The 23,798-nt window shown below is 39.6% G+C and overlaps 1 protein-coding gene across 2 annotated transcripts; it reads left to right on the top strand.

Moving 5' to 3' along the window:
- Positions 1–494: 494 nt before the first annotated feature.
- MEPE (matrix extracellular phosphoglycoprotein) lies at positions 495–13,166 on the top strand. Of its 2 annotated transcripts, XM_023198074.2 has the most exons (4): positions 495–548; positions 4,427–4,480; positions 5,801–5,893; positions 11,333–13,166. In XM_023198074.2, the coding sequence occupies exons 1-4, from the start codon at positions 495–497 to the stop codon at positions 12,794–12,796; spliced, it is 1,665 nt and encodes a 554-aa protein (XP_023053842.2). In that variant the 3' UTR covers positions 12,797–13,166. The 2 variants fall into 2 exon arrangements, with proteins under 2 accessions (XP_023053842.2, XP_023053844.2); XM_023198076.2 differs by lacking the exon at positions 5,801–5,893.
- Positions 13,167–23,798: the final 10,632 nt, after the last annotated feature.

Below are 23,798 nucleotides of genomic sequence, written 5' to 3'. Positions count from 1 at the left end.
TGAACACGAGACACAGATTAGGGTACCAGCCCGGAGGGAGATAAGCTTTCCCCACAGTGCAATCTGCTACCCTGACAGACCTAGAGTGTGTTATGGGCTGCTGCATCAACTTCATGTCATTTTGAATTATGCAAATAATTAAACAATCTCTTTCTAAAGACAAGAGGAAGAAGAGCTGATGATACAGCAAATAAATGTGTCTATAAAATATATTTCTATCAACTGACTTTACTGTTTTAATGATATTGAATAATTTTCATTTTCACATTGGAATAACTAGACATATGAAAGCTCCTAGATTAAAATGTCCACACTCAGGTATAAGTAAATTATACATGGTCTATACACACACATACACAAAAGGAAATTTTGAACTGCCAAGGGGAAGGGTGTTTATATATTCCTATGTGTTTTATCTCTTCTTACGGCCGCAGTTTATAACTGGCAATGCTTTGTGGTAAGATATTGTTGTCTTTTCACAGAGATTCTCAAAGATGCGAGTTTTCTGTGTGGGACTACTCTTTTTGAGTGTGACCTGGGCAGCACCAGTAAGCATTTACAAATTCAATTATGTTTCAGATAATCTCTTGCTCTCTTCATTTGTTTTTCTTTCAAGCAATGTCTATTTAAATTAGTAGCATCTACCTAATTCACTTATTTTAAGAAGTACCAAGCAAACAGAAAGCATCCAGCACTTAACACACTTAACCAAGGAGGTTCTCAATAAACGTGTGCTGAACTATGAGATCTCACAACGTTGCCTTGTAAGGAACACCAAAACCAGATTTTTTGAGAAAACCAGGAGGCAGCCACAGCATTTCAAATCAGCTGATACTAATGAGTGATACTCAAAGACTCAAACTATAACATGGCAAAATAACCTTTTAATATTTTCCTGAAAACTTAAAGAATTTGACATGAATGTTTTAAAGCTAACCAACTAGATTTAGCAAATAGATAAAAATGCAAAGAGACAAGAACTCTTCTGTATTTCTTGCAACACCCCAATACTGTGGGATCCTACTCGTGATTTTTCTCTTCATCAGTGAGGCTACAGATGGGACGGAGTACCCCCAAGCTTAGTTCAAATCAAGCTCCTACTTCCCTGTGTGTCTTTCCTTCCCTCTGACTCACCCAGTTGAATATTCAGGATGTGACCAAATTATCTTGTGAAAATGCTGAGTGTTAGTTATTTTTTGCAATGCAGACACAGTGCTAATTAGATAATGTCTGAGCAGCATCCTAACTTATCAGAATAACCTTTTTGGTTGGAGAACCATGGAAACAAATTGTCATCCCATTGCCAATCATACTTATATATAGGTCCCAAGTGAGTGGGTGACTAGTAGGGTAACCAGGCTGATGAGGATGTCCAGGCAGCCGAGGGCCACACGGAAGGCAGTGAAAGTTGGGGAAACGTGTTCCCTTCTCCACACACTCTGTGCAACAACGGTGTGCAGTACAGTCCTGTGGGGCCTGTACTGCTCACAGCACGCATTTGCGAGGCCCCATGCACAGACCTCACTCAATCAAGGCCTAGAGGCTCAGGTGTCTCTCCCACCTCTCACGGTGGAAGAATGAGTCTTGCTGACCCAGCTCAAGTCAGCCAGTTGAAGATTATATTTTGAGCAACGTATTCCAAGAAACGTTTGAGCAATTGTATTCCAAGAAACAGCTGGAGTGGGGCTTTCTCATCATTTTCCAGTAAATGTGCTATGTCAACATCGATTCAGTGACCACTGATCAGAAGAGGATGCCAGCTTTCCTCCCCAGAGGCAGACAGTGCCATCTCCATTACAGGGCCACATTCAAGCCCAAGACATCTACCTGAGGGTATAGGGGAGAGAAGGGAGGGATGCATATTTCAAATGAAAGCAGCTCAGCAAGGATGCAGAGGCAACATTTGTAACTGTGAATTGTGAAATATAATGTTTTCTTCCAGGTATAAAGATGCCATTTTAGTAATTACCTAAATTTTTAAATGATAGATTGGTGGTTTAAGAAACTAGTATATACTCAGTCACTTGCACACATCTTGGAATTACAAGCCAAACTCTAAAAGATTTTTAAAAGGAAGAAAACGAATGTTTATTAGGCTATGCAATTCAGTTAATATTCATCAACATGCAGTTAGACTAGAAAGACTTTGTTGTAAGTCACAATACATCAAAACTGTACCTAGGTACTCTATATTGTCAAGTATGTTTCTAACCCATATGTATGTGTGTGTTCTGTAAGAAGATCCCTGACACCCCATACTATGATTTCTTTCTTTTGCTTAGTTTCTGCCCATCTCATTTTTATGCTTTCTTCTTCCTATAATCCAATTTCCAGAACTGTGTGCACTGTTTTTATATTTTTGAAGAGTGATATAATGGTCCAAATTTATATTCACACAATTATATAAGAATCAACATAAGAAATGCAATAAAAGGATACAACTATAAAATATGCCTTGAAGATAATTAATATAAAGTTTAGGAACACTTCCTCTTATTACTAAATGCTTTTTCATGTTTAGTCATTGAAAAATTTATTATTTTAACCCTGGGACTTTGAGGCAGAAGATTTAAATCAAAATATCTTCTCTACTTCTACTGCAACTACCAACTGTATGAGTGTAGATAATTCTGTTTCTTCCACTGCTTATCTTATAAGGGTTACTTTGGGACTCAAATGAGATTATGTGTACAAAAGCAGTTTACAAACTATAAAGCATCCTATAAATAGAAGGTGTTATTGATAACTATTGTTATATTCCAGAATGGAATAGAGATATTAGCCTGCTATGCCTTGGAGTCCAGCCATGGAGGTGCTTTCTAAACTTCTGAGTTTTGTATTTTGAAGATGATTTTTTCCGCTAGAGTCCAGTCCGGAAAACAAAATCCACTTCAGAGAGCTCAGTAGAGGGACTTTCTAAGGGAAACTAGCTATAAAGTATAAGGAAGAACAGAAAGGCCAACCGGGATGGTGAGACCACCCAAGGATCAAAGTTACCACCACCCTCAGGGCTGGAGGGAAAAAAAAAGGTGCTGCTCCTAGGCCACTGGGTGGTGGAACTAGGACCACAAAGGAGATGTACCCAATTCTAGAGATGCAGCCCCAAAAAGAAAGAACAAAGAAGGACATACCCTGGCTTTTCTCTCCTTCTACCCCCCAGTCTCATGCCAGGCCTCCTTCACCCAAACCCAGTCTGAACACAGAGGACAAATGAGTTTGGGAAATGAAGGAATCAGTTCAGATTGAGCTGGAGATTTAAAGGAGCTTAGAGCAAGCCTGGACATTCCCAATATCTTAGTGCAAGGAACAACCTGTCTGTATTAAACAAAATATAGAAACTGACAGCTTCTTCAGGAAGAACACTTTCCAGGTAAATGTGACAGCTGGCCTAGGTGGCCCTCTTTCTGTTTATCTCTTTATTCAATCTTTCCCTTAAGGGGTTCTCTCTTTTATATGATTGATCCACCGTGATGCCTGCTTCCACTGTAGCACACCCATTCAAACACGACCCAGTCCGCCCACTGGTTCCCGGTGCCACATCTGAGATAGGCTAGGAGCTTCTAAAAGAAAGAGGTAAATGAAAAATACTGAGAATTAAAGAATTGTTACATCTATTCCTTTCATAAAACATTTGCTCCCAGATTTATGGTCCCTGTTCTGCATGCTTTCCCGTGGTATACAAACGTTAGCCCAAAGGCCTGGGACAAACTGCCGGGGTCTATTCTTTCTTCATTTCTGCCCTTTCTGCGCTTCAATAGCTACCCTTCACCCTATGCTACCCTCAAGAAATTTTGACACTTTATGTCAAACCGAGAAAAAGAATTTGTCCTAATCTGCTGGCCACCTCCATTTTTCCTTCTCAGAATGAAACACCTGGCAGCAATAAGGTTTTATTCTTAGGTGTGATCCTACCCCTCATGTGAATAGCTATGGTTTGACTCTCCCTGGGCCATCAACAGCCTCATACCTTAATTCAATATTACAATTACTCAACTTATATAATTAATGCACACATATAATTTAAATCGTCAAACTCTGATTTTAGTTCACTTATATTTAACAGCTCCCAGTTTGTCAGTGAAAACTTCTTTTTCAGTGGATTCCGATGGCAGCCAAGCTCCTTCATCTGGGGTGCCATCCCTCCCTTCTCCCCCGCCACACCCACTTAGCGGTTGTCTGAGCTTGAATCCAGTTCCGTAGTGGAAAAGGCATTGTCTCCCTCTGGGGGCAGAAAGCTGGCACTGTCTTTCGTAATACTGAAACAAACATTAACACGATGAATGTGTCAATCTTCTTTTGGTTAGAATGATTTTCCACATTGAATAATAGAACCCAGTGAGAGAAAAATAAATGAAACGTTTGTTTAATGAAGTTAATGAAATAGAATGTTCTAGTAGGTGAAGTTTTGTTTCTTGTTTCCTTTCAGACATTTCAACCGCAGACTGAGAAAACTAAGCAAAGCTGTGTGGAAGAGCAGAGGGTAAACAGAATTCATCTTCTCAAATAACTCTACTTCGGCTCTGTAAGGAAAAAGTCAGTAAGAGAAAAGTGTAACTGTCAAAATAGTCTTGGGCACTTTGAATGGAAGTGCAAAATTATACAACATAATATTGGCACTTTCTAGTCAATCAGGTATTGTAATTCACACACCATGTGTGACAGAAAAGAGGAAAACATTGTGAATAGAGATTTCTTTCTCTCCAATGTGATTTCTTCCTTCATATGAAACAATGCTTTGCAAGGCAACCTTCTTGGGGCTAAATGAGTAAGAATTTGGGAACATTGCTACTAGCAAACAATATTTTCCCACACATGCACCTGACAAACACTTGGCTCTCAGAATGATAAATAAGGGAGTAAAGGGGAAGGTAGCTATCAGGTCTTAATGGGGAATTCTATGTCCATGGAATCAGCTTTCCATATGCAAACAGTTAAACGAATCCTCCCTGCTTTGCATGCCACCAAATTGCAGCTTACTTCTGCCTATCACAGAAAATTATGTTCTAAGAACTAACAATCTTCTGTACTTTATCTCAGCTGAAAATTACAAAGGCCAACATTGCCAGCTTAAGAGCCTGAACGTTCATGCTGTGAGTTTTGCCAATTAGACATCAGACATGAATATTGTAAATCCTGCCTTTCTCCTAGTCCTCTCACCCCCTCCCACCTGAAAATATTTCCACATGCTCCATTTCCATAGAAATTTGGTAATAAAATCCATCCACCCTAGGACAAAAAGCAGTTGACAGGCCCTTAGGGAAAACAGATTTAGAGTTATGTAGAAAAGAGAGAAGGAGGCCGGGCGCGGTGGCTCAAGCCTGTAATCCCAGCACTTGGGAGGCCGAGACGGGCGGATCACGAGGTCAGGAGATCGAGACCATCCTGGCTAACACGGTGAAACCCCGTCTCTACTAAAAAATACAAAAAACTAGCCCGGCGAGGTGGCGGGCGCCTGTAGTCCCAGCTACTCAGGAGGCTGAGGAAGGAGAATGGCGTAAACCCGGGAGGCGGAGCTTGCAGTGAGCTGAGATCCAGCCACTGCACTCCAGCCTGGGCGACAGAGCGAGACTCCGTCTCAAAAAAAAAAAAAAAAGAAAAGAAAAGAGAGAAGGAACAAGTTGCTGTCTTCGGGAGCTGGCTGACACACACCCTCCTGTGGTTACAAGAAGTACTACCATTTGTCAGAGGCAGAATTCAGCTTCACCCAAGTTTTAAAGTTTCTCATAGGATTAAAAAGAGAGCCCAACAATTTCTTTGTAAGAGATAAAATGTGTCTTAATATAACATTGTGTTTTTGTAGATAACATACAAGGGTCACCATGAGAAACATGGACATTATGTTTTTAAGTGTGTTTACATGTCACCTGGGAAGAAAAATCAAACTGATGGAAAGGTACGCTGAATCTCTGAATGACCATTCTTAGCATGACTAAACTCTGGACTAGCCCTAGAGGAAAATGTAGGGGAGGCGAAGTTTACTTTTGCTTGCTCTAGGGTTTCTGTCTTATGGCTGGCACTTTTTGTCCCTTCCCTCACTCCCCGGGCTCCTCAAGCCTCTCTACTACAAAACTCTGGGTCCCAGAATCTTCCTGATCCCCAACCCATGCCTCGGCCCACATCTCGCTCCGCTTCAGGACCTGAGGCTGCAGGTGTGATACTCATGGACCCCAGGTGCCCATGGGCTGCTGTGTTATTGCTTCTTAAGTAATGTTTGGCGTTTTAAAAGGAAGTTTTCTTGACATATTCTACCATACGCTCTGACGGTGGGGATCTCAGCAGGGAACGGCTAAGAGGAGAAACCTTTTTGGCCTAATGAGTGACAGATTTTACTGTCTCTTAAATTCATTCCATGGATAACTCCATCTGTGTTGGGTTGCTCCGAAGTAAAAGAATGAGGCCCTTGTCACTGCAATGACAATAATTCTTTTCACTCAGTCCCTTCTTGTAGATTCATTGGCCAAAAGACTGGAAATAGCTTGAAATACCATCAGAGAAAGGGCTATTTACTTTTTCCAAATCTGGTTTTATTCCTCATGGAAGCAATAGTTTGTTTCCCTTCAGAATGTTATTTTCTTCTGCCATCAATATCCTTTAGAGGACATCTCTAAGACTACATCTAACTGTAAATAAGTTAAAACATATCCATTTGACAAATCCATGTGGAGTTCTTAACTAGTGTGTAAGATACTATGTGAGACAAAACGACTGAGAAACAAATTCTTTCTCTCCAGGATCTTAGAGTTAGAAAAGAAACAAAAGGCGCTTACAGAAATTATTGTGAAACGAGACAGAATGTGGGAGGTGCTATGTGAGTAGTATCCAGAAGAGAAAAAAAGATCATGCTTTAGGGGCTTGGAGTAGAAAAAAATTAGTTCCTAGCCTCTGACGTTCATAATGGAAACAATTGCGCTGGGCCTTGGAGGATGAGTAGGATTTGAGCAAACAGAAGTGAGTGGGTGAGGCCATTCTCCATGAAAAAACTCATAGGAACCAAAGCATGGAGACCGAAAAGCAGAGCATAGAGAAGCAGTCAGCCAACTGGTACATGGACCATCAAACAGTCAGAAATCGTTTAACACAAGCAAATGTAAGAAAAGTTTCTTTGTATTTTTTGATAATTTCTTCAATGCAAAAATAGCCATAATATACCACAGGTTAAAAGTTGTTTCATGTTTTCTTTTATAAAATTATCCTATTCAGTCTTCTAATAAAATGCACACAATTCATTAGCGTATATGTTACTTTTTTTAAAAGCAGAAAAGCACCAAAAATAAAACATAACTTCCCACTTCAGACAAGAGAGAGAAAAAATAAGGAAGAGATTACTATAACCCTAGATTTAGTGTTTAACTCAAGAGGTTATATTAGTAATGAGTAAACAAACAACAATGAACTTGATTGCAAAGGAAAACATAAATGTCCAAGTAAAACTTTCCGAGACTCAATTACTCAAGTCAAATATTTAAAATGCTTTTTGTTCAGTGATATATTACAAAGTTTATCTCTATTTTTTTCTCATGGCAAAATCTTATTTCAGAATATACCCACCAATATTAAAAAAATTAATGAACAATAATGCCATAACTTTTACAAATAAGTAATTTCAAATTATATTTTACAAATATTACACATTGGCACTTTTGCAGACCACATATTAGCCAGCTTCTTGAAAGTAGAGGGCACTTCTAAAAGCCATTTTTATTTTGAGATTCAAATGTGAGCTGATTCAACAATTTCCCCACTACTTCCAACAGTTAATAAGATATGTGTATAAAAGCAGATAGTCCTCCAAGCAGAACAGTACCTCTGTTTGGGAGCAAAAAGAGAGAGAGAGTCCAATCAAAATCTATTCCAGATAACATCCCATCAACGGCTACAAACTTGCAGAACACACAGCCCGAGGGTGACAATTGGCCAGTACAGGAGCAGGGCGTCCAGAGTTTGTCCATTTTCATCTACCTCTACAACCAATATTAGAGAAGTCCAGAGACTGGGAGAACATGTGTGCATCCAGTAATCACATGACTATCATTAATATTATCTAGGAAAGAAACTATCATTCATTAAAGGGCTATGCCCAATTCTGTATGCTTTACATGCATTATTTAATAAAAATCATGTAATTCGTCCCAAAATACTGAAAGGTAGATATCATTTTTATTTTACAGCTAAAAAAGCTAAGGCTCAGAGAAGTGAAATAATGCTCCCAAAATCACACAGCCCATAAATGGCAGTGAGGCAACTGATTCTAATGCATGTGCTCTTTCCATAGCACAGCTACTTTCGTGAGCACTGGACTGAGGAATTAAGAAAGATTATTTGGCAATTCCTGCCTGCTATTTCACTCAACACATTCCCTATGATCCTGCGCAATCTCGGCTCACTGCAAACTCCGCCTCCTGGGTTCACACCATTCTCCTGCCTCAGCCTCCTGCATAGCTGGGACTACAGGCACCCGCTACCATGCTCGGCTAATTTTTTGTATTTTTTTTTTAGTAGAGACGGGGTTTCACCGTGTTGGCCAGGACGATCTCGATCTCCTGACCTCATGATCCACCTACCTCAGCCTCCCAAAGTGCTGGGATTACAGGCGTGAGCCACCACCCCAGCCTGCATTTGGTTTTTCCATCTTTGCTACCTTCCCTACACACTTGACCAAATACTGTGAGCTTCTGGCTGCATGCTCTTTTTCTCTCCATTAGGGAGCTCTCGTATATTCTGACATCTTTAATGAACACATCTAAGATGTCCACATGCTTGACAAGAGCCAATAAATTGAAGTGGTGGTCAAAAAGCATAAAATTAAGCTGTTATTAGTAAAAACAGCGCTGTGGTCAAGGCAAGGAAGTGGATGAATTCCCCATGCTTGGGGCTGATCAGGTCCCATCAGAGTCAAGGTCTGATCTGGGACCGCACAAACAAAGGGAATTCATCATCAGGTGATGGGACTGAACGTAGTCACCTAGCACAAGAGAACTGTAGTGTCAACCTGGAGAAGAGAAAGCAGCCAGTGAGTTCGAAGGAAAACTAAACTTTTTCAAATGTTGGGAGGGTTTCATAGGAAAGAGGAAATAACCTTATTAGGTATTGCATCAGGAAAAATGGATACTAGTTTCAAGTTAAAAATTTATTGAAAAAATTACAACTACGTGTAAGTGAAACAATAGAATCTGAAAAGTAATAAACAATTAGCCTATAAGATGTTCAAGGAAAGAAGAGTTGACCATAGGCTATGAAAACTGGGAAGGGTTTGTACTGGGACCCCCCCAAGAGCCTGTGATACCCAATTCTCTATCTCTAACTGTATATTGCTTTCTGAGCTCAGGTTCTATATTCCCTTAACATCAATACGTCTAACATTAAAGTCCTTGTCTTTTTCACCCTGTCTTCATTTTTACATGTTAACATTCCAGTCCATTTTAGTTATTAAGGCTTTTTCTGCTTGGGCACCAGAAGAAGGGTTTTTTTTCTTTGTAATGTTTTTCTTTGGTATAATCCTAATCCAAGTGATTACATCTCATTACTGGATACTGCAAAAGCTTCCTACATGTTCTTTCTTACCACTGTTCCTCCTAAATCCTTAATTTGTATTTTGTTAATCTCCTATGAACTTTCACTAGCTCTTCACACTCTACAAAATAAAACCAAATTCTTCACCCCGGCATTCCATCTTCTACAAGTCTCCGGCACTCTGTCTGTGCAGACCTAATTAGTTATGATGTCTCTGCCTCACAGACCTGCCCCCACCCTCCATACCCCTCAGGATCACTGCCTTTGCCAATGAATATCACCAGATATTGCATAGAACATGTAGCACCCAGCCTAATTTCTTCCATGTTCCACTCCCTCAATAAATATCTCTTATGTTGATTTCATATTACTCATCAATTCAAAGGCCTAGGTAAGGATATTGTATATTCCAGCTCATCCTACAATTTGGAGGTGAAAAGAAAAAAATAACTTTTAGTCTGTCTATAATCAATCGTTCTGTTGCTCAAGAGCTCCTCGTGGAGGAGCAAGGGAATGTGCAGAAATTAAATTCAGTCTGTTTAAACTTAAGGTTATCTAATAATTAAAATAGTTTATTTAAATAAATCAGTCTCTTTTAGTTAAAAATGCTCAGATCCTCACTCCCCCTCCTTCTCCCTCTAAGATGGCATCCAGGTGTGGCTTACACCATCCACTACATACCGTGCAACAAATGGACAAATATGGCTTACACCATAGTGAAGAGGAAGACTTGGAATCTTCAGACATGCATGGGATAATGTTGCCTAACCACTTGAATGCTTCTTGCCCTGCTTCATTCTAAAATGAAGCTGTTGGCTACCATAGCTTAGGATTCAATCAGTATAGTCTTGACTGGGGCCCAGTGGTGACTCAGTCTCTCTTAGCTCCCATGGGCAATTTAGACTTCTCTCTGTTTGAGTATGACTCACATTTGTCCCTAGTATGTACTCCATCTACGCTGCTCCTTTTAGAGCCACTCCACTTCCTCTATGGCAACACTCTCTGGAAATCTCCAGACCAGATGCTCAGACACTTCTATATTTAGCCTATGCTGCAGAGAAATAGTGAGTGGCATAGGGTACAGTCAATCTCAGCTCTTTCTTCCTGACCGCATTGTTCTGCCAAGCTTACTGAAAGTTGACTGCACCCAAGAATGATAAAACCCAAGATATGGAGTGGCATCTTCACAGATCCTGCCCCTTCCCCCACCAAAAAAAAAGAATGAATTGAAATATAGATATAAATATTTTATTCTCCTGCTCCACTTTCTCTTTTTCATCTCATTATTCTCCCAGGGACTTTTCTTTTAAATGTCAGAAGATTCTTCTATTTGCAGATTTTCTGTTTAAAAAGAAGCAAGAAAGAAAGGAAAGAAAAAGAAAATACTCCTTTAGGCAGATGAATACCTCTGATGATCAGATTGAAGGAAAGAAAAGAGAGAGAGAGAGAACTAATTTTAATATATGAAATCCATTTTACTTGCAATGACTCACTATTCCCACTCTGTAAGCTTAATCATATTATGTCTCAACTGTGTCCCGCTTCCAAACAATTGAATATGCCACTTATTCTTAACATATTCTCACAACTTCCCTTCTGCATATTTGATTATTACCCATTTTTCAAGCCTAGTTCATTCTTCTTTCTCCATGAAACCTGATTTGACCATTCCAGAATGACCTCTACCAGTAAACCTCTATTGAGTTAATAGATCCATTTTATTAAATATCTGGTGGATAGTTTTTATATTGCCTAAGAATTATTATATTTTTAAAATTTTACATGAAATAATCACTTCTTATTGAAAACTGTATTTTAACAGGAAGAGAAAAACAAAGACAATATTGGTTTTCACCATTTGGGCAAGAGAAGAAATCAAGAGCTATCATCTAAAGAAAATATTGTCCAGGAAAGAAAGAAAGATTTGTCCCTTTCTGAAGCCAGTGAGAATAACGGAAGTAGTAAATCTCAAAATTATTTCACAAATAGACAGAGACTGAATAAAGAATATAGTATCAGTAACAAAGAGAATATTCACAATGGCCTGAGGATGTCAATTTATCCTAAGTCAACTGGGAATAAACAGTTTGAGGATGGAGATGATGCTATCAGCAAACTACATGACCAAGAAGAATATGGCGCAGCTCTCATCAGAAATAACATGCAACATATAATGGGGCCAGTGACTGCGATTAAACTGCTGGGGGAAGAAAACAAACAGAACAAACCTAAGAATGTTCTGAACAAAATTCCAGCAAGTATGAACTATGCTAAAGCACACTCAAAGGATAAAAAGAAGCCTCAAAGAGATTCCCAAGTCCAGAAAGTTCCAGTAAAAAGCAAAAGCACCCATCGTACTCAACACAACATTGACTACTCAAAACATCTCTCAAACATCAAAAAAATCCCCAGTGATTTTGAAGGCAGCGGTTACACAGATCTTCAAGAGAGAGGGGACAATGATATGTCTCCTTTCAGTGGGGACGGCCAACCTTTTAAGGACATTCCTGGTAAAGGAGAAGCTACTGGTCCTGACCTAGAAGGCAAAGATATTCAAACAGGGTTTGCAGGCCCAAGTGAAGCTGAGAGTACTAATCTTGACACAAAAGAGCCAGGTTATAATGAGATCCCAGAAAGAGAAGAAAATGGCGGAAATACCATTGGAACTGGGGATGAAACTGCAAAAGAGGCAGATGCTGTTGATGTCAGTCTTGTAGAGGGCAACAACGATATCATGGGTAGTACCAATTTTAAGGAACTCCCTGGAAGAGAAGGAAACAGAGTGGATGCTGGCGGCCAAAATGCTCACCAAGGGAAGGTTGAGTTTCATTACCCTCCTGCACCCTCAAAAGAGAAAAGAAAAGAAGGCAGTAGTGATGCAACTGAAAGTACCAACTATAATGAAATTCCTAAAAACGGCAAAGGCAGTGCCAGAAAGGGTGTAGATGACTCTAATAGGAACCAAGCAACCTTACATGAAAAACAAAGGTTTCCTAGTAAGGGCAAAGGTCAGAGCCTGCCCATTCCTTCTCGTGGTCTTGATAATGAAATCAAAACCGAAATGGATTCCCTTAATGGCCCCAGTAATGAGAATATAACACACAGCAGAAAATATCATTATGTACCCCATAGACAAAATAGTTCTACACGGAATAAGGGTATGCCACACGGGAAAGGCTCCTGGGGTAGACAACCGTATTCCAACAGGAGGTTTAGTTCCCGTAGAAGGGACGACAGTAGTGAGTCATCTGACAGTGGCAGTTCAAGTGAGAGCGATGGTGACTAGTCCACCAGGAGTTCCTAGCAGGGTGACGGTCTGAAGTCCTCATCACCTGTGAGTTGATGTACAGGAGAGCCACCTGACAGCTGACCAGGTGAAGAGAGGACAGAGTGAAGAAATGAGTGAACCAAGAATCCTGGTCTCCTTGGGGGAATTTTTGCTACCTTAATAGTCACAGTCTAAAATTCTATTAAAGCTATAATGTTGTTAAGAAAAAAAAAGTCATTACAGATTTATGAAATAGGTAACATTTGAGTAGGTGTCATTTAAAAATAGTCTGTGAACGTCACAAATGCCTTCTATGTCGTTTGCTCTGTAGACAAGAAAATAAACAATATCTCTCGATGATAATTTGTATTAAGTGATCTATAAGAAACTCTGTTGTCTGTGGTGCTTCATTTCAAAGGCAACAAGCTTAGTTCTGCCTCCAGCACAGGGAGTGCCTATGAAATTGACCCGCTGGGGAAATCTCAGCTGTGCTTCTCCACCCTCTCTGCTTGAGCCAGCCTTTCCTTTGCCCTCTGACCTCCATTTGTGCTGATACAGAGATCCTACTTCATATCTTCTTCCACTCTTTCCTCTGTTGCACATGTTGCACATATTCTGTGGCAAATATTAGCTCCTGAAACAAATCTCCATGTTTTCATTTTTCTCAGTTCTACCTCCTTCCAGACAAAGAGGACTACAGGGTAGAGGGAGGGCAAGAGGGAGAATTTGAGGAGAAACACAAATGCAAAGCCAAAACAAAAACTTAGTTTGAGAAATATCATTCACTGGCTGATCCCAAATCATTTCCAGGCTATTTCTTTCTCTTGTCTTTCAGTGTAGAGGGTTTTCCAGCTAATAATGGCTTTGTGACACTGTTCTGGAAACTAGACGTAAGTCTCCTCGGTTAGGGAGCGGGGAAGAGCTCTGGAAAGCTCTTGTGCCTCCTGATAAGGAGAATTTATATAGCTGGTATACCACCCTTTCTCCTTTCTTGCCCTTTTCTTGGCTTGACATGAACCTGATGCCTGGAGGAGCAGTCACGTTGTGGCCATGAAGGAAAGGACAAAATAATCCTAGAGGAGCTACTGAACCAGCTCCATCATCAGCTTCCTGCCTCCAGAATCTCTGTCCTGTGAGAAAAAGAATGCTCTTTTTAAGCGACTGTTTGGAATTTTTGTTGCTGCTGTTCTTGGTAGCTGAATTGAATTTGTAATTGATATACCTCTCCATTTTTTACATTCCTCCAAATGAGGAAGGTCAAGAGAAGAAAAGAAAGAGGTAGAGAATAGAGAAATAAAAGTGCACACATTTTCTCTTTAACGTGTAAGTTCCCAAACAACAGAAATCATGACTGAGACATTCTGTACAGCACCTAAATTATTAAGTTAAATAATGTAGGTAGCAAAAGTCAAGTCAATGTCAATATATTATGGCACCTTCAAAAAATCTAAACTCCCACATTGGGTAGATAGAGGGTGCTTCATTTACTAAATGAAAGTGGCAATATAAGCTATCGAATAAATCAGACTCTCAACATACACAAATAATAATGGCTAACATGATTTGCATAGATACCATGAGCCATGCCCTGTGAAGTCCTTTCATCCATACAAATACTCTATAATATCATTACCATTATTACCCCCATTCTATAAGTGAAGAAAAAGACACAGATCTGTAAGTATTTGCCAGTGAGCTAGGATTTATACCCAAGGAGTCTGGTTTCAGAGTGTTTACTCTTAAACAATCACTAACCTGACATTTATTGCAAAGACAAATGTACATAATATACACATACATATATGACTGTATGTATATATAGACATGTATGTATACACACGTGTACATAGATTGTGTGTATATTCATCCAAATAATATGAATATGTGTGAGTATATGTGTGTTTTCGTGAGTGCACACATACACATACAGAGAGAAACTTGAAAGAATGCAAAGTAGAACCTAAAAGCAAGGAATATCTCCCCCCCCCCACCCCCGCTATTTGTTCCCTATCTTCTGGAAACAACAGATCAGAATCAAGGGAAAGACTTAACATATCACCCAATGTTACCATCAGAATTCCGTAATAAACTATTCCTAGTAATTTGTTTTTTAAAAAGTAAAAGACAATTTTGGGGGAAAAAAAACTGGAGGCAATTAATGAAGTAAAAAAAGAAAAACTCTATCAGAATTTAAATTGCAGATTAATAAACTGAAATCAACCTGCTACTTATATTTCAGGTTTATATCAGAGTTTTACATGTAAATGGTCTGATCACATAAAAACACTTGGCATGGTAAAAGAAAAATATGAACTGATGGAGAAAAATGAATGCTTTCTTTGGGTAAATGCAGATGGACCCTTCCAAAAGTCATCTGTCATAGTCTGCTATCTAGTGGAGAAACTGCATATTTCAATTCTCTGGTCCGATTTTGTTTCCTCTCTCCAAACTTTAGTGTTCATGGATATTTCTTCAAAACACTGACAATGTTCATATTTTTTTTCACCCAGTTAACAGAAACTAGAAGTGTGTTGGCATCCATAATGCATTGCTATTTGATGCAGACGTGGAGGAATTAGTCCAAGCACAAAAGGCCAGGGATCCACAAGGACAGTCAGTAGTCAAGAGTGAGGCCCATGTCTTATCCAAAGCCATGTTTTAGCCATCAAGCTGCACTAACCTCAGTTAAATTAAAAAAAAAAAAAAAAAAAAAGATATCTGCTTCTGAAATTGGACAAAAAATTTCACCCTCACGTAGCTGCCTTATAAGGGACGCTGGAAATTGACCTAGCCTGCCACCTTGTGCTCAAAAAGAAAAGATCGCTGTACCAGTCCTGTGAGCAGGGTCCAGTTCCGTCATTTATGTGCAGCCCTGGTACCCCATCCAACCTCACCTTCCTGGCCTTCTCTGCTTGTAAATATTTACTTTGATTTTACAATACTAATTAATCTGCTCTTGGCAACATATCTGACCTTGTCTGAAATAACATTTAGCTCAGTTGAAAAATATTTATTGAACAACCATCTTTTACAAAATTCTTTGGAGATCAAAAGAAGAGATGCTCTTGGTCTTTATCAAAACTCTAAGTAAGTAGGGAGAAAGTCATATGAAAGATACAAGGCAGAATGTGTTAAATAATAGAAATATAAGTAAAGTGAGACAGGAGTTCTGAGAAGAAGAAGTCTAGCTGAAGGGAAGAGCCAGGAGATAGTAAAATCTATTTTACTTAATGTATTACACATGTAGAGAGGCTGCAGACAATAAGTCTCACTGGTAAATAAGAGCTTCACAGTGGCGTCCTTAAGTGATCCCATGTGTAGTTTAGAGCTTAAGATAGGTCTCCCCAACCAGTGGATGGGGAAGGAGTGGTGAGCGAGGTAGGGGTCAGGGGAGTTGGAAGGAAGAAGACCAGCCAGGAGGAAGTCACTCAACAGGCTTTGGCTGTGGTCTAGAATAAACATCATGTTGTCTCCTCACTCTGTCTTTAGGGCCTGCCTGTAACTAAGTAGGAGCTCAAGACAGCACAATTTTCAAAGACATTATGATGCTTTTACGGAAGTCCACCTTTCAAAAACAACTTCGATGTGAGAAGGTAAACTCTGCTAGTCAAGAGAATGATACTTACAGTCACAGGTGTTAAAACATGGTATTAGAAGTCCCAAAGGAAAAGGAGAAGAAACAGATGAGTCTGGATGAATGTCAGGAAGAGGGGAATTGGGGGCTGAAAGAGAAGGGGGTAGATAAATGGTTAGAAAAACTTAATGAGAAAGTCTGGAAAGAAAAGAGAACAGAACTCCAATACAATCCTAAGTCCAGAAATCCAAATGAGAATAATGTCAAAAACAATGAGTGGACTCACACAAAAGCTGCAAGAAAATCTACCTGAAGCTATGGTTTATACTTTTGAGAATAAGAACAAGAGGAACTGTTTCATTAAATGAATAATACTTTATCAATTTGTGGGCATATGGTTTAGTGTAACTAACCGTAGACACTCCCTGTTTAGAAGTGACTTGCTGGATTTGAATTTTAGGTAGATTTTTACAATTGTTAGGTTAACAGATTAATAATAGAAGTCAAACAATCTTAAATAATTTTTACTTAAAACAGCATTAGGAAGATAGAAGTATTAGGTTAGTGCGAAAATAATTGCCATTACTTTTAATGGCAAAAACTGTAATTACTTTTGCTCCAACACAATATCAAGTGAAGAAAGAAAGTTGTCTATTTAGCAAAGAGGTAATTCTGAGCAGGCCGGCTGGGGCAGATCTCAGACACATTGCATAAATAAGTGAATGGAGTAATATTTGTGATATAAGGCCGTGAATGGGGTCCAGGGATTTGCATTTTTAACAGGTCCCTCAAATGATTTTAATGCAAGCCAAAGTTTGACATCACTAATATGGATGTCTTTCCCAGTGACCTTCAAATCAGTCACCTGGGCCTCCCACAAAGCTATGGCTAGTCCAGACCTTCCCCTGTATTGACCTGCCATTGCAGGAATATTTCAGTTTATGATGAAAAATAGCTTGTCCTTGTGGATTATCTTATATCAACAAATAATAAAAATAGCATTTAAAGTGAGTGTACAAGGCTGGGAGTGGTGGCACAAGCCTGTAATCCCATCACTTTAGGAGGCTGAGGTGGGGCAGATCACCTGAGGTCAGAAGTTCGAGACCAGCCTGGGCAACATGTGAAACCCCATCCCTATGGAAAAACACAAAAATTAGTCGGGCCTAGTGGCACAGGCCTATAATGCCAGCTACTTAGAAGGCTGAGGCACAAGAATTGCTTGAACCTGGGAGGTGGAGGCTGCAGTAAGACAAGATAGCTCCATTGCACTCCAGCCTGGGCGACAGAGCGAGACTTTGTCTCAAAGAAATAAATATTAATTAATTAACTAATTAAGTGAATGTACAGGATAGCATCTATAAACGGACCTTTACATAGGCTCTTGCAAAACAGAAACTATTCACGGTGCGTATACATGACTTCCCCAACTCGCTACTCTGTGGAAAATAATCTGGTGATTGTAGAGCCGTAGTGCGCCACCGGTCACGTACAAACCGGTCATCCTGACAGGATATGATCACAACTGTTCAAAGTTTATGTGTCTCTGTAAAAGACAGAACAGAAAGTGTGACAAGGAAACAAAATAGGAACAGAAGGAGCAAAAGTTGAAAGTACAAGGGCACAAAAGTCACAATATGCTGATTTGAGACTGAGCTTACTGCCTCATGTTGCGCAAAAGTGTGAGTTCTGGAAGAGCATTCCCTATTAATAGAATCTTCAGTTAGTAGAATTTTACAGCAATGATCCATAAATCTGTAGTCTTCTTCTACAAAATCTGCCTCTGTCCTGGTTCAGAGTTGGTGCTCTGTCTTCCACAGAGATCTGGGTTGATGAAAGGCCCTTCCAGGGAAGAGCCCCTCAGTTGCACCATCATGTTATTCATCAGGACCAGATGAATAAAGAAGGGACGTACAAGCGTGAAAGCCCCCCAACATCTGAGCCTACTGGTAGCCAACAGAAACAAGTCTCCAACCCGATCTTTTGGCTTCCACATTTCAGCTTACTCTCGTCTGTTCATCTAACACTTACTAAAAGCATGTGACAGTAAGCTTTGAATCAATTCACATATATTTCTCTCTCAAAATAATGTTTATAGTTTTCAGATTATGAGAGAAATGAAAAACCCATTATACAAAATTACAAAAAAAATAAATAAAATAAAATTACCAAAAATAAATCAAGAAAAAAATTACATTTTCATCACATTTTTTCCTGCCAGTTCTTTTTCTAACTATATACTGACATATATTCTAAGAAAACATTATATTCTTAGTGTCATTTTCTGCTATTTTAATTTGTTCTTTTATCACATTACCACATATTTTTAAATCATTTTTAAATTTTATTATATACATTTACCACAATTTGTTCAGTCTACTATTGAAGGATACTTAGCATTTTCCCAGTTTTTCTCTATTATAAACTCGTGTTTTTCAACTTTACTGAGGTATGATTGACAAATAAAAATTGTGTATAGGATGCTTTACCATTCTTTTTAAATGGCTGCATAAAATTTACTGCTTGGGTTTACCGTCCTTTTTTTAGCCACATCCCTATTGATAGGCATTTAAATGATTTTTAGCTAATCACTATTTAAACAGTATTACAATAAACAGCACTGGTCATATATCTTTGTGTACAACGGTAGGGTAAATTTTTAGCATTACCAAGTCTATTTTAAATATGAGATACAAAGATGCAACACCAAGTTTCATATACCTGAAACCAGGTTCTTAGAGCAAGTAGGTGAATATTGCACTTTACATAAATTTGCCTCTGTGACACTTCCACCTGCAAACAATATGCCCCAGGGCAGTTAATTCCAAACACTGGTGACAGACTAGGTCCCGTGGAGTCAGCTGAAGATCTTTATCATAAAGCACAACCCCTGGAGCTCCTTCTCCAAAGATCCAGATTATTTGGTGGGTCCTAGTATTCTGCATTTTAGGAAACTTCCAGATGACACTAATGCACAGCCAGGTTTGAGCAATACTGCCGTATGAACCCTTGTTAAGGAGCTTTTAAAATGGAAAACCAGAAAACAGTCACTAGGTGGCAACCTCGCTCACTTTTTGAAAAGCATTTTGAAACAAAGCAAAGAGAGTTTTTAACTTTCATTCACAATTAAATTTGGAAATGTCTCCCTAAAGGAAGTTTCTTTAAAAAAAAAAAAAAAACATGCAATCAGGTGCCTCTCTTTTATAATGCCCGTATCCTATTAATTTAAAACTCCATGATTAAAAAGAAGGGCTCTTTTGTTTGAATAATAACAGCCCCCTCTGGAAACTTAATTGAGTTTTTGTTTGCACACATCTCTCCTACAAAACTCTGAATTTCCTGTTTCCTTAGATAATAAAGTGGAATTTGTCTTAACTAAAAAGTCTCTTTGCTTTCTTACTAATGTCCAAATCTCATTAAAGCCAAGGCCAGCTGTGCTTAGTTTTGTGAGGCTAAACCCCCTGATACTAACACGTTGCCATTCTTTTTCTAACCGGCTCTATACGGGTGCAGAGATTCTTGGAAGAAACCTTAGCGATCATCTGGTCCAGTGCTCACCTAAAGCAGGTTCACTGTGTTTCATCCCTAATAGCTGGTCGTTTTGCCACTGTTTACATACTTACACTAACAGGGAGTTCATTACCTTACCTTACACTTTTGGTGCTAGGCAGAATGGGTCATTCATTTTCCACATGGCATGTTTCCTGTTTCCTACGCTTCTGCTCATCAAACTAAACATTTTTCAATGACCTTTCGTGTGCTCTTTCACCACACTTACCTCCAGTTGGTTGGGCACAATATTCCACATATTGTTTGAACATCTCAGCGGACCATGTAATAGTCCACCCTTTATTCTGGCCACTCAATCCTGTTAACATAGTCTAGGATTGTGTTAGACTCCTTAAGAGCTACAAAATGCCTATGCCAGCACTTGGTCCAAAATACAGGCTGAGTTCATATCAGTTTCCCTTTCTGCTTATTTAATTTCTAATTATATAAGTACTAACTTCCTTCTGGTTTTTGTTTGCTCATGCACTTACTCCATAAAAAACAATATTAGACCAGCTCTTCTCTTTGTACCACATTATAGCATCTATTTTCCGATCCAGCATGCATCATGCTCTATTTCATAATGCTATTTTATCAAAGTTTCTTCAATCTCGATTTTGTGATCCTAAATATTAACTATCACTCCCAGTTTTTGAGATGCAAATACTTCCTGGGTGTTCATTCAGCAGTTTGAAGAAATTCTGAACAGGGCAGAGGGCAGGCTAGGACAGTGCCTGCAGCATATTGACGTTGGCCCCCTTGTAGCCTGATGCTGATCTATTAATCAATACTTTTTGGGTGCAGCTGTTCAGTTAATAATGACTATGGCTCTATTATTAACTAGCCTAGATATGCTCACAAAAGAATTTTGTCAAATGCTTTGCTAATATCAATATGCTGAGCTCTACAGCATTTTCTAAATCTACAAGACAAGCAATAAGATCAAAAATGCAATCAGGCCAGGCACAGTGACACACACTATAATCCCAGCACTTTGGGAGGCCGAGTTGGGTAGATCATTTGAGTCCAGAAGTTTGAGACCATCCTGGGCAACATGGTAAAACCCACTGTCTACAAAAAAATACAAAAACTAGCTGGGTGTGGTGGCATGTTCCTGTGGTCCCAGCTACTCAGGAGGCTGAGGCAGGAGAATCACTTGAAACTGGGAGGCAGAGGTTGCAGTGAGCCGAGATCACGCCACTGCTCTCCAGCCTGGATGACAGAGCAAGGCTCTGTCTCAAGAAAAAGAAAAAGAAAAAATGAAATCAGAATACTGACAATACAGAAAACTGTGATAATGTAGACTTAAAAAAAAACTAAAAGTGACTTTCACTCTTGGAAAGGTGAAATAGATTACAACCAAATTACAACTACAATCCCCGGACACATGTAAAACAGACCCAAGAAAACTCTGAAAGGTGGAGAGAATTCAAAAGATGGGCCAGGGACCTTAAGACTCAAGGAATGACAAGGCATTACGTTTTCCGGGCTTTTTTTTGGTCTCATATATCCCAGACTTGGAGCTCAAGATGCTGGCAACCCAGAAACACCAAGTACAGACAAAAAAAAGCCTACACACTCTAGCCAAAGGAACAGGAAAGGGGCAGCCCAGCAGCGCTGAACACTTTTAGACAATAACCACTCCACTCCAGCCAAACACCACAGAGAAAACTGTGGCCCCAACCCCACCCACACAAGCCAAGGCTGAGTGGGGAGCCCAGACTTCCAACCTGGAGATGCCGCCATGAAGTGCCTCAGCCCCGTCACCACCACCACCACCACCACCACCACCTCCGGAGTGGTATCACAGAAGGCTGAGGAGAGAGCTGGTACTCTCATTCTAGCCAGCCTGTTACAAGCAGTTCCTGTGGTATCGATGGAGACCATGAGGACAGCCTGGACTCCACTCCCACCTGGCACCTTCCTGCTGAGGTGGGGGCACAGGAGGTCTAGTGGAGGGTCAAGATTTTTACTACTGCTCGGCGGTAACAATGCCACCTACCTACAGTGCCAGTGGAGACCGTGTGGGGAGCCAGAACTTCCACCCTTTCCTGTAGTAATGAGGAGCCCCCAACACACATGCACGCACACACAGGGATGTCAAGGGAGGCCAAGTGGGAAAGCTGGGCTTCTATCTCCACCCTTCTAAAGTGGTGTCATAGGAAGCAAAAATAGAAGTTAAATAATACCCAGAGTCTTATAATGTGAAAGTACCCAGGATCCAAATGAAAATCACTCATCATTCAAAGAAACAGGAAGATCTCAAACCAAATGAACAAAGGCAATCAATAGATGCCAACACTGAGTCAGCAGAGATGTTAGAATTTCGTAACAAATTATTGTGAAGCTGCCATGACAGAAATGCTTCAATGCAAAATTTATAAATGCACTTCAAACAAATGAAAAAGTAGAAAGTTTCAGCAAAGAAAGAGAGGATCTAAAGAAGAACCAGATGGAATATTAGACATGAAAAAGACAATAATGGAAATTTTGAAAAACTCAGTAGATGGGCTTATAAAAAGAATGGAGGGAACAGAGGAAAACATCAGTGAACTAGAAGATAGAACAATTTTTCAACCTGAACACAGAGAATAAAAATAGCCTATAAAAACAAACAAAAAAACAAAAACACAAGATCAGAGCCTCAGGGACCTATGGATCTAACACTTGCATCATTGGAGTTCTAGAAGGAGAGGAAAAAAAGGGCAGGGTTGAAAAAGCACTCGAAGAAATAATGGCCGAAAGCTTTCCAAATTGGCAAAAGACAAAAACCTACAGATTTAAATAGGTGGGTGAACTGCAGACAGGATAAACCTACAGAAACCCACAGCAAGCTAGAAAGATCATGCAGGTTTCTCCTTTCTGAATGAATAGAGTGAGAGAATCTGATGCATCCATTAGCAGAATTCCTCTAGAGTAAGGTCATCTGATCTCTCACGTAATGAAGGATTCTATTTCCTGACCCAATCAGAAGGTTAGCCGAACCTGTCATCAGAATGTTATTACATTTGCCTAAGAGTGAACCTTTCATACCGGGTGCTAGTTGGAAAGCCTAAGAGGTCAGAGGGGAGACTTTACTGTGCCTGAAGGAAAAGGCTCTTGGCTGTTTTTGTCTGTTTGCTAATAAATGCTTGAACATGTGGTAGCATTCTGTCTGAGATGTGCTTTCACTGTTAGATACCACCATGGGAGCAAAGTCATGGGAAAATAATTCCACAGTTCCCGGCCACTCCTAACTATTGGATGTGTCAGTGCTTCTCAGAACAACCTGATAATTGTGAATAGTTTAATTGACTTATGTCATTCACAACAATGTAGTACCAAGAATCTCTATTAAAACAAGCATGCTAAAGAATTAAAACACATTTTATAGGTTACATATTTGGAATACACTAAGCCAGACTTCTTTATTTATGATAAGTTATTACTTTTAGGAAAGGTCAAATCATGTGATTTAGATGGGGAGAGATAATACATCAAATCCTACCGTTGTAGGACTTTATACTTAAATATTTGGGTTGAAATTAGGGTAGTGGACACTTGCGTAGAGGCTCCTCTAAGGACTTATAATAAATACAACAAATGGGAGAAACTAAAAGGAAAATTGGAAAACATGAAAACCAAGTATGAACTATCTGGGAAATATATTCATAAATATCATTAAACCACCCTAAAACTTAGGGGCTTGAAACAAAAAGCACTTTATTTAGCTTGTAGGCCTTTGGCTTGGCTAGTAGGTTCTTTCACACTGGACTGTTAGCTGATCTCACCTGGGCTCTCTCATGTATCTGTGCTCAGCTGGCTGGTCACGTATAGCCTCCCTCCCTCACTCACATGCTTGGTGTTCAGCAGGCTGTTGCCTCAGTTCTCTTGCTCATGGCCTTCATCCTCCAGCAGGCT

The sequence above is a fragment of the Piliocolobus tephrosceles genome, chromosome 3 (genome assembly GCF_002776525.5).
Source record: "Piliocolobus tephrosceles isolate RC106 chromosome 3, ASM277652v3, whole genome shotgun sequence".
NCBI lineage: Eukaryota > Metazoa > Chordata > Mammalia > Primates > Cercopithecidae > Piliocolobus > Piliocolobus tephrosceles.
The sequence above is the reverse complement of the archived record's forward strand: the minus strand, read 5'-3'. Positions and strand labels throughout refer to the sequence as shown.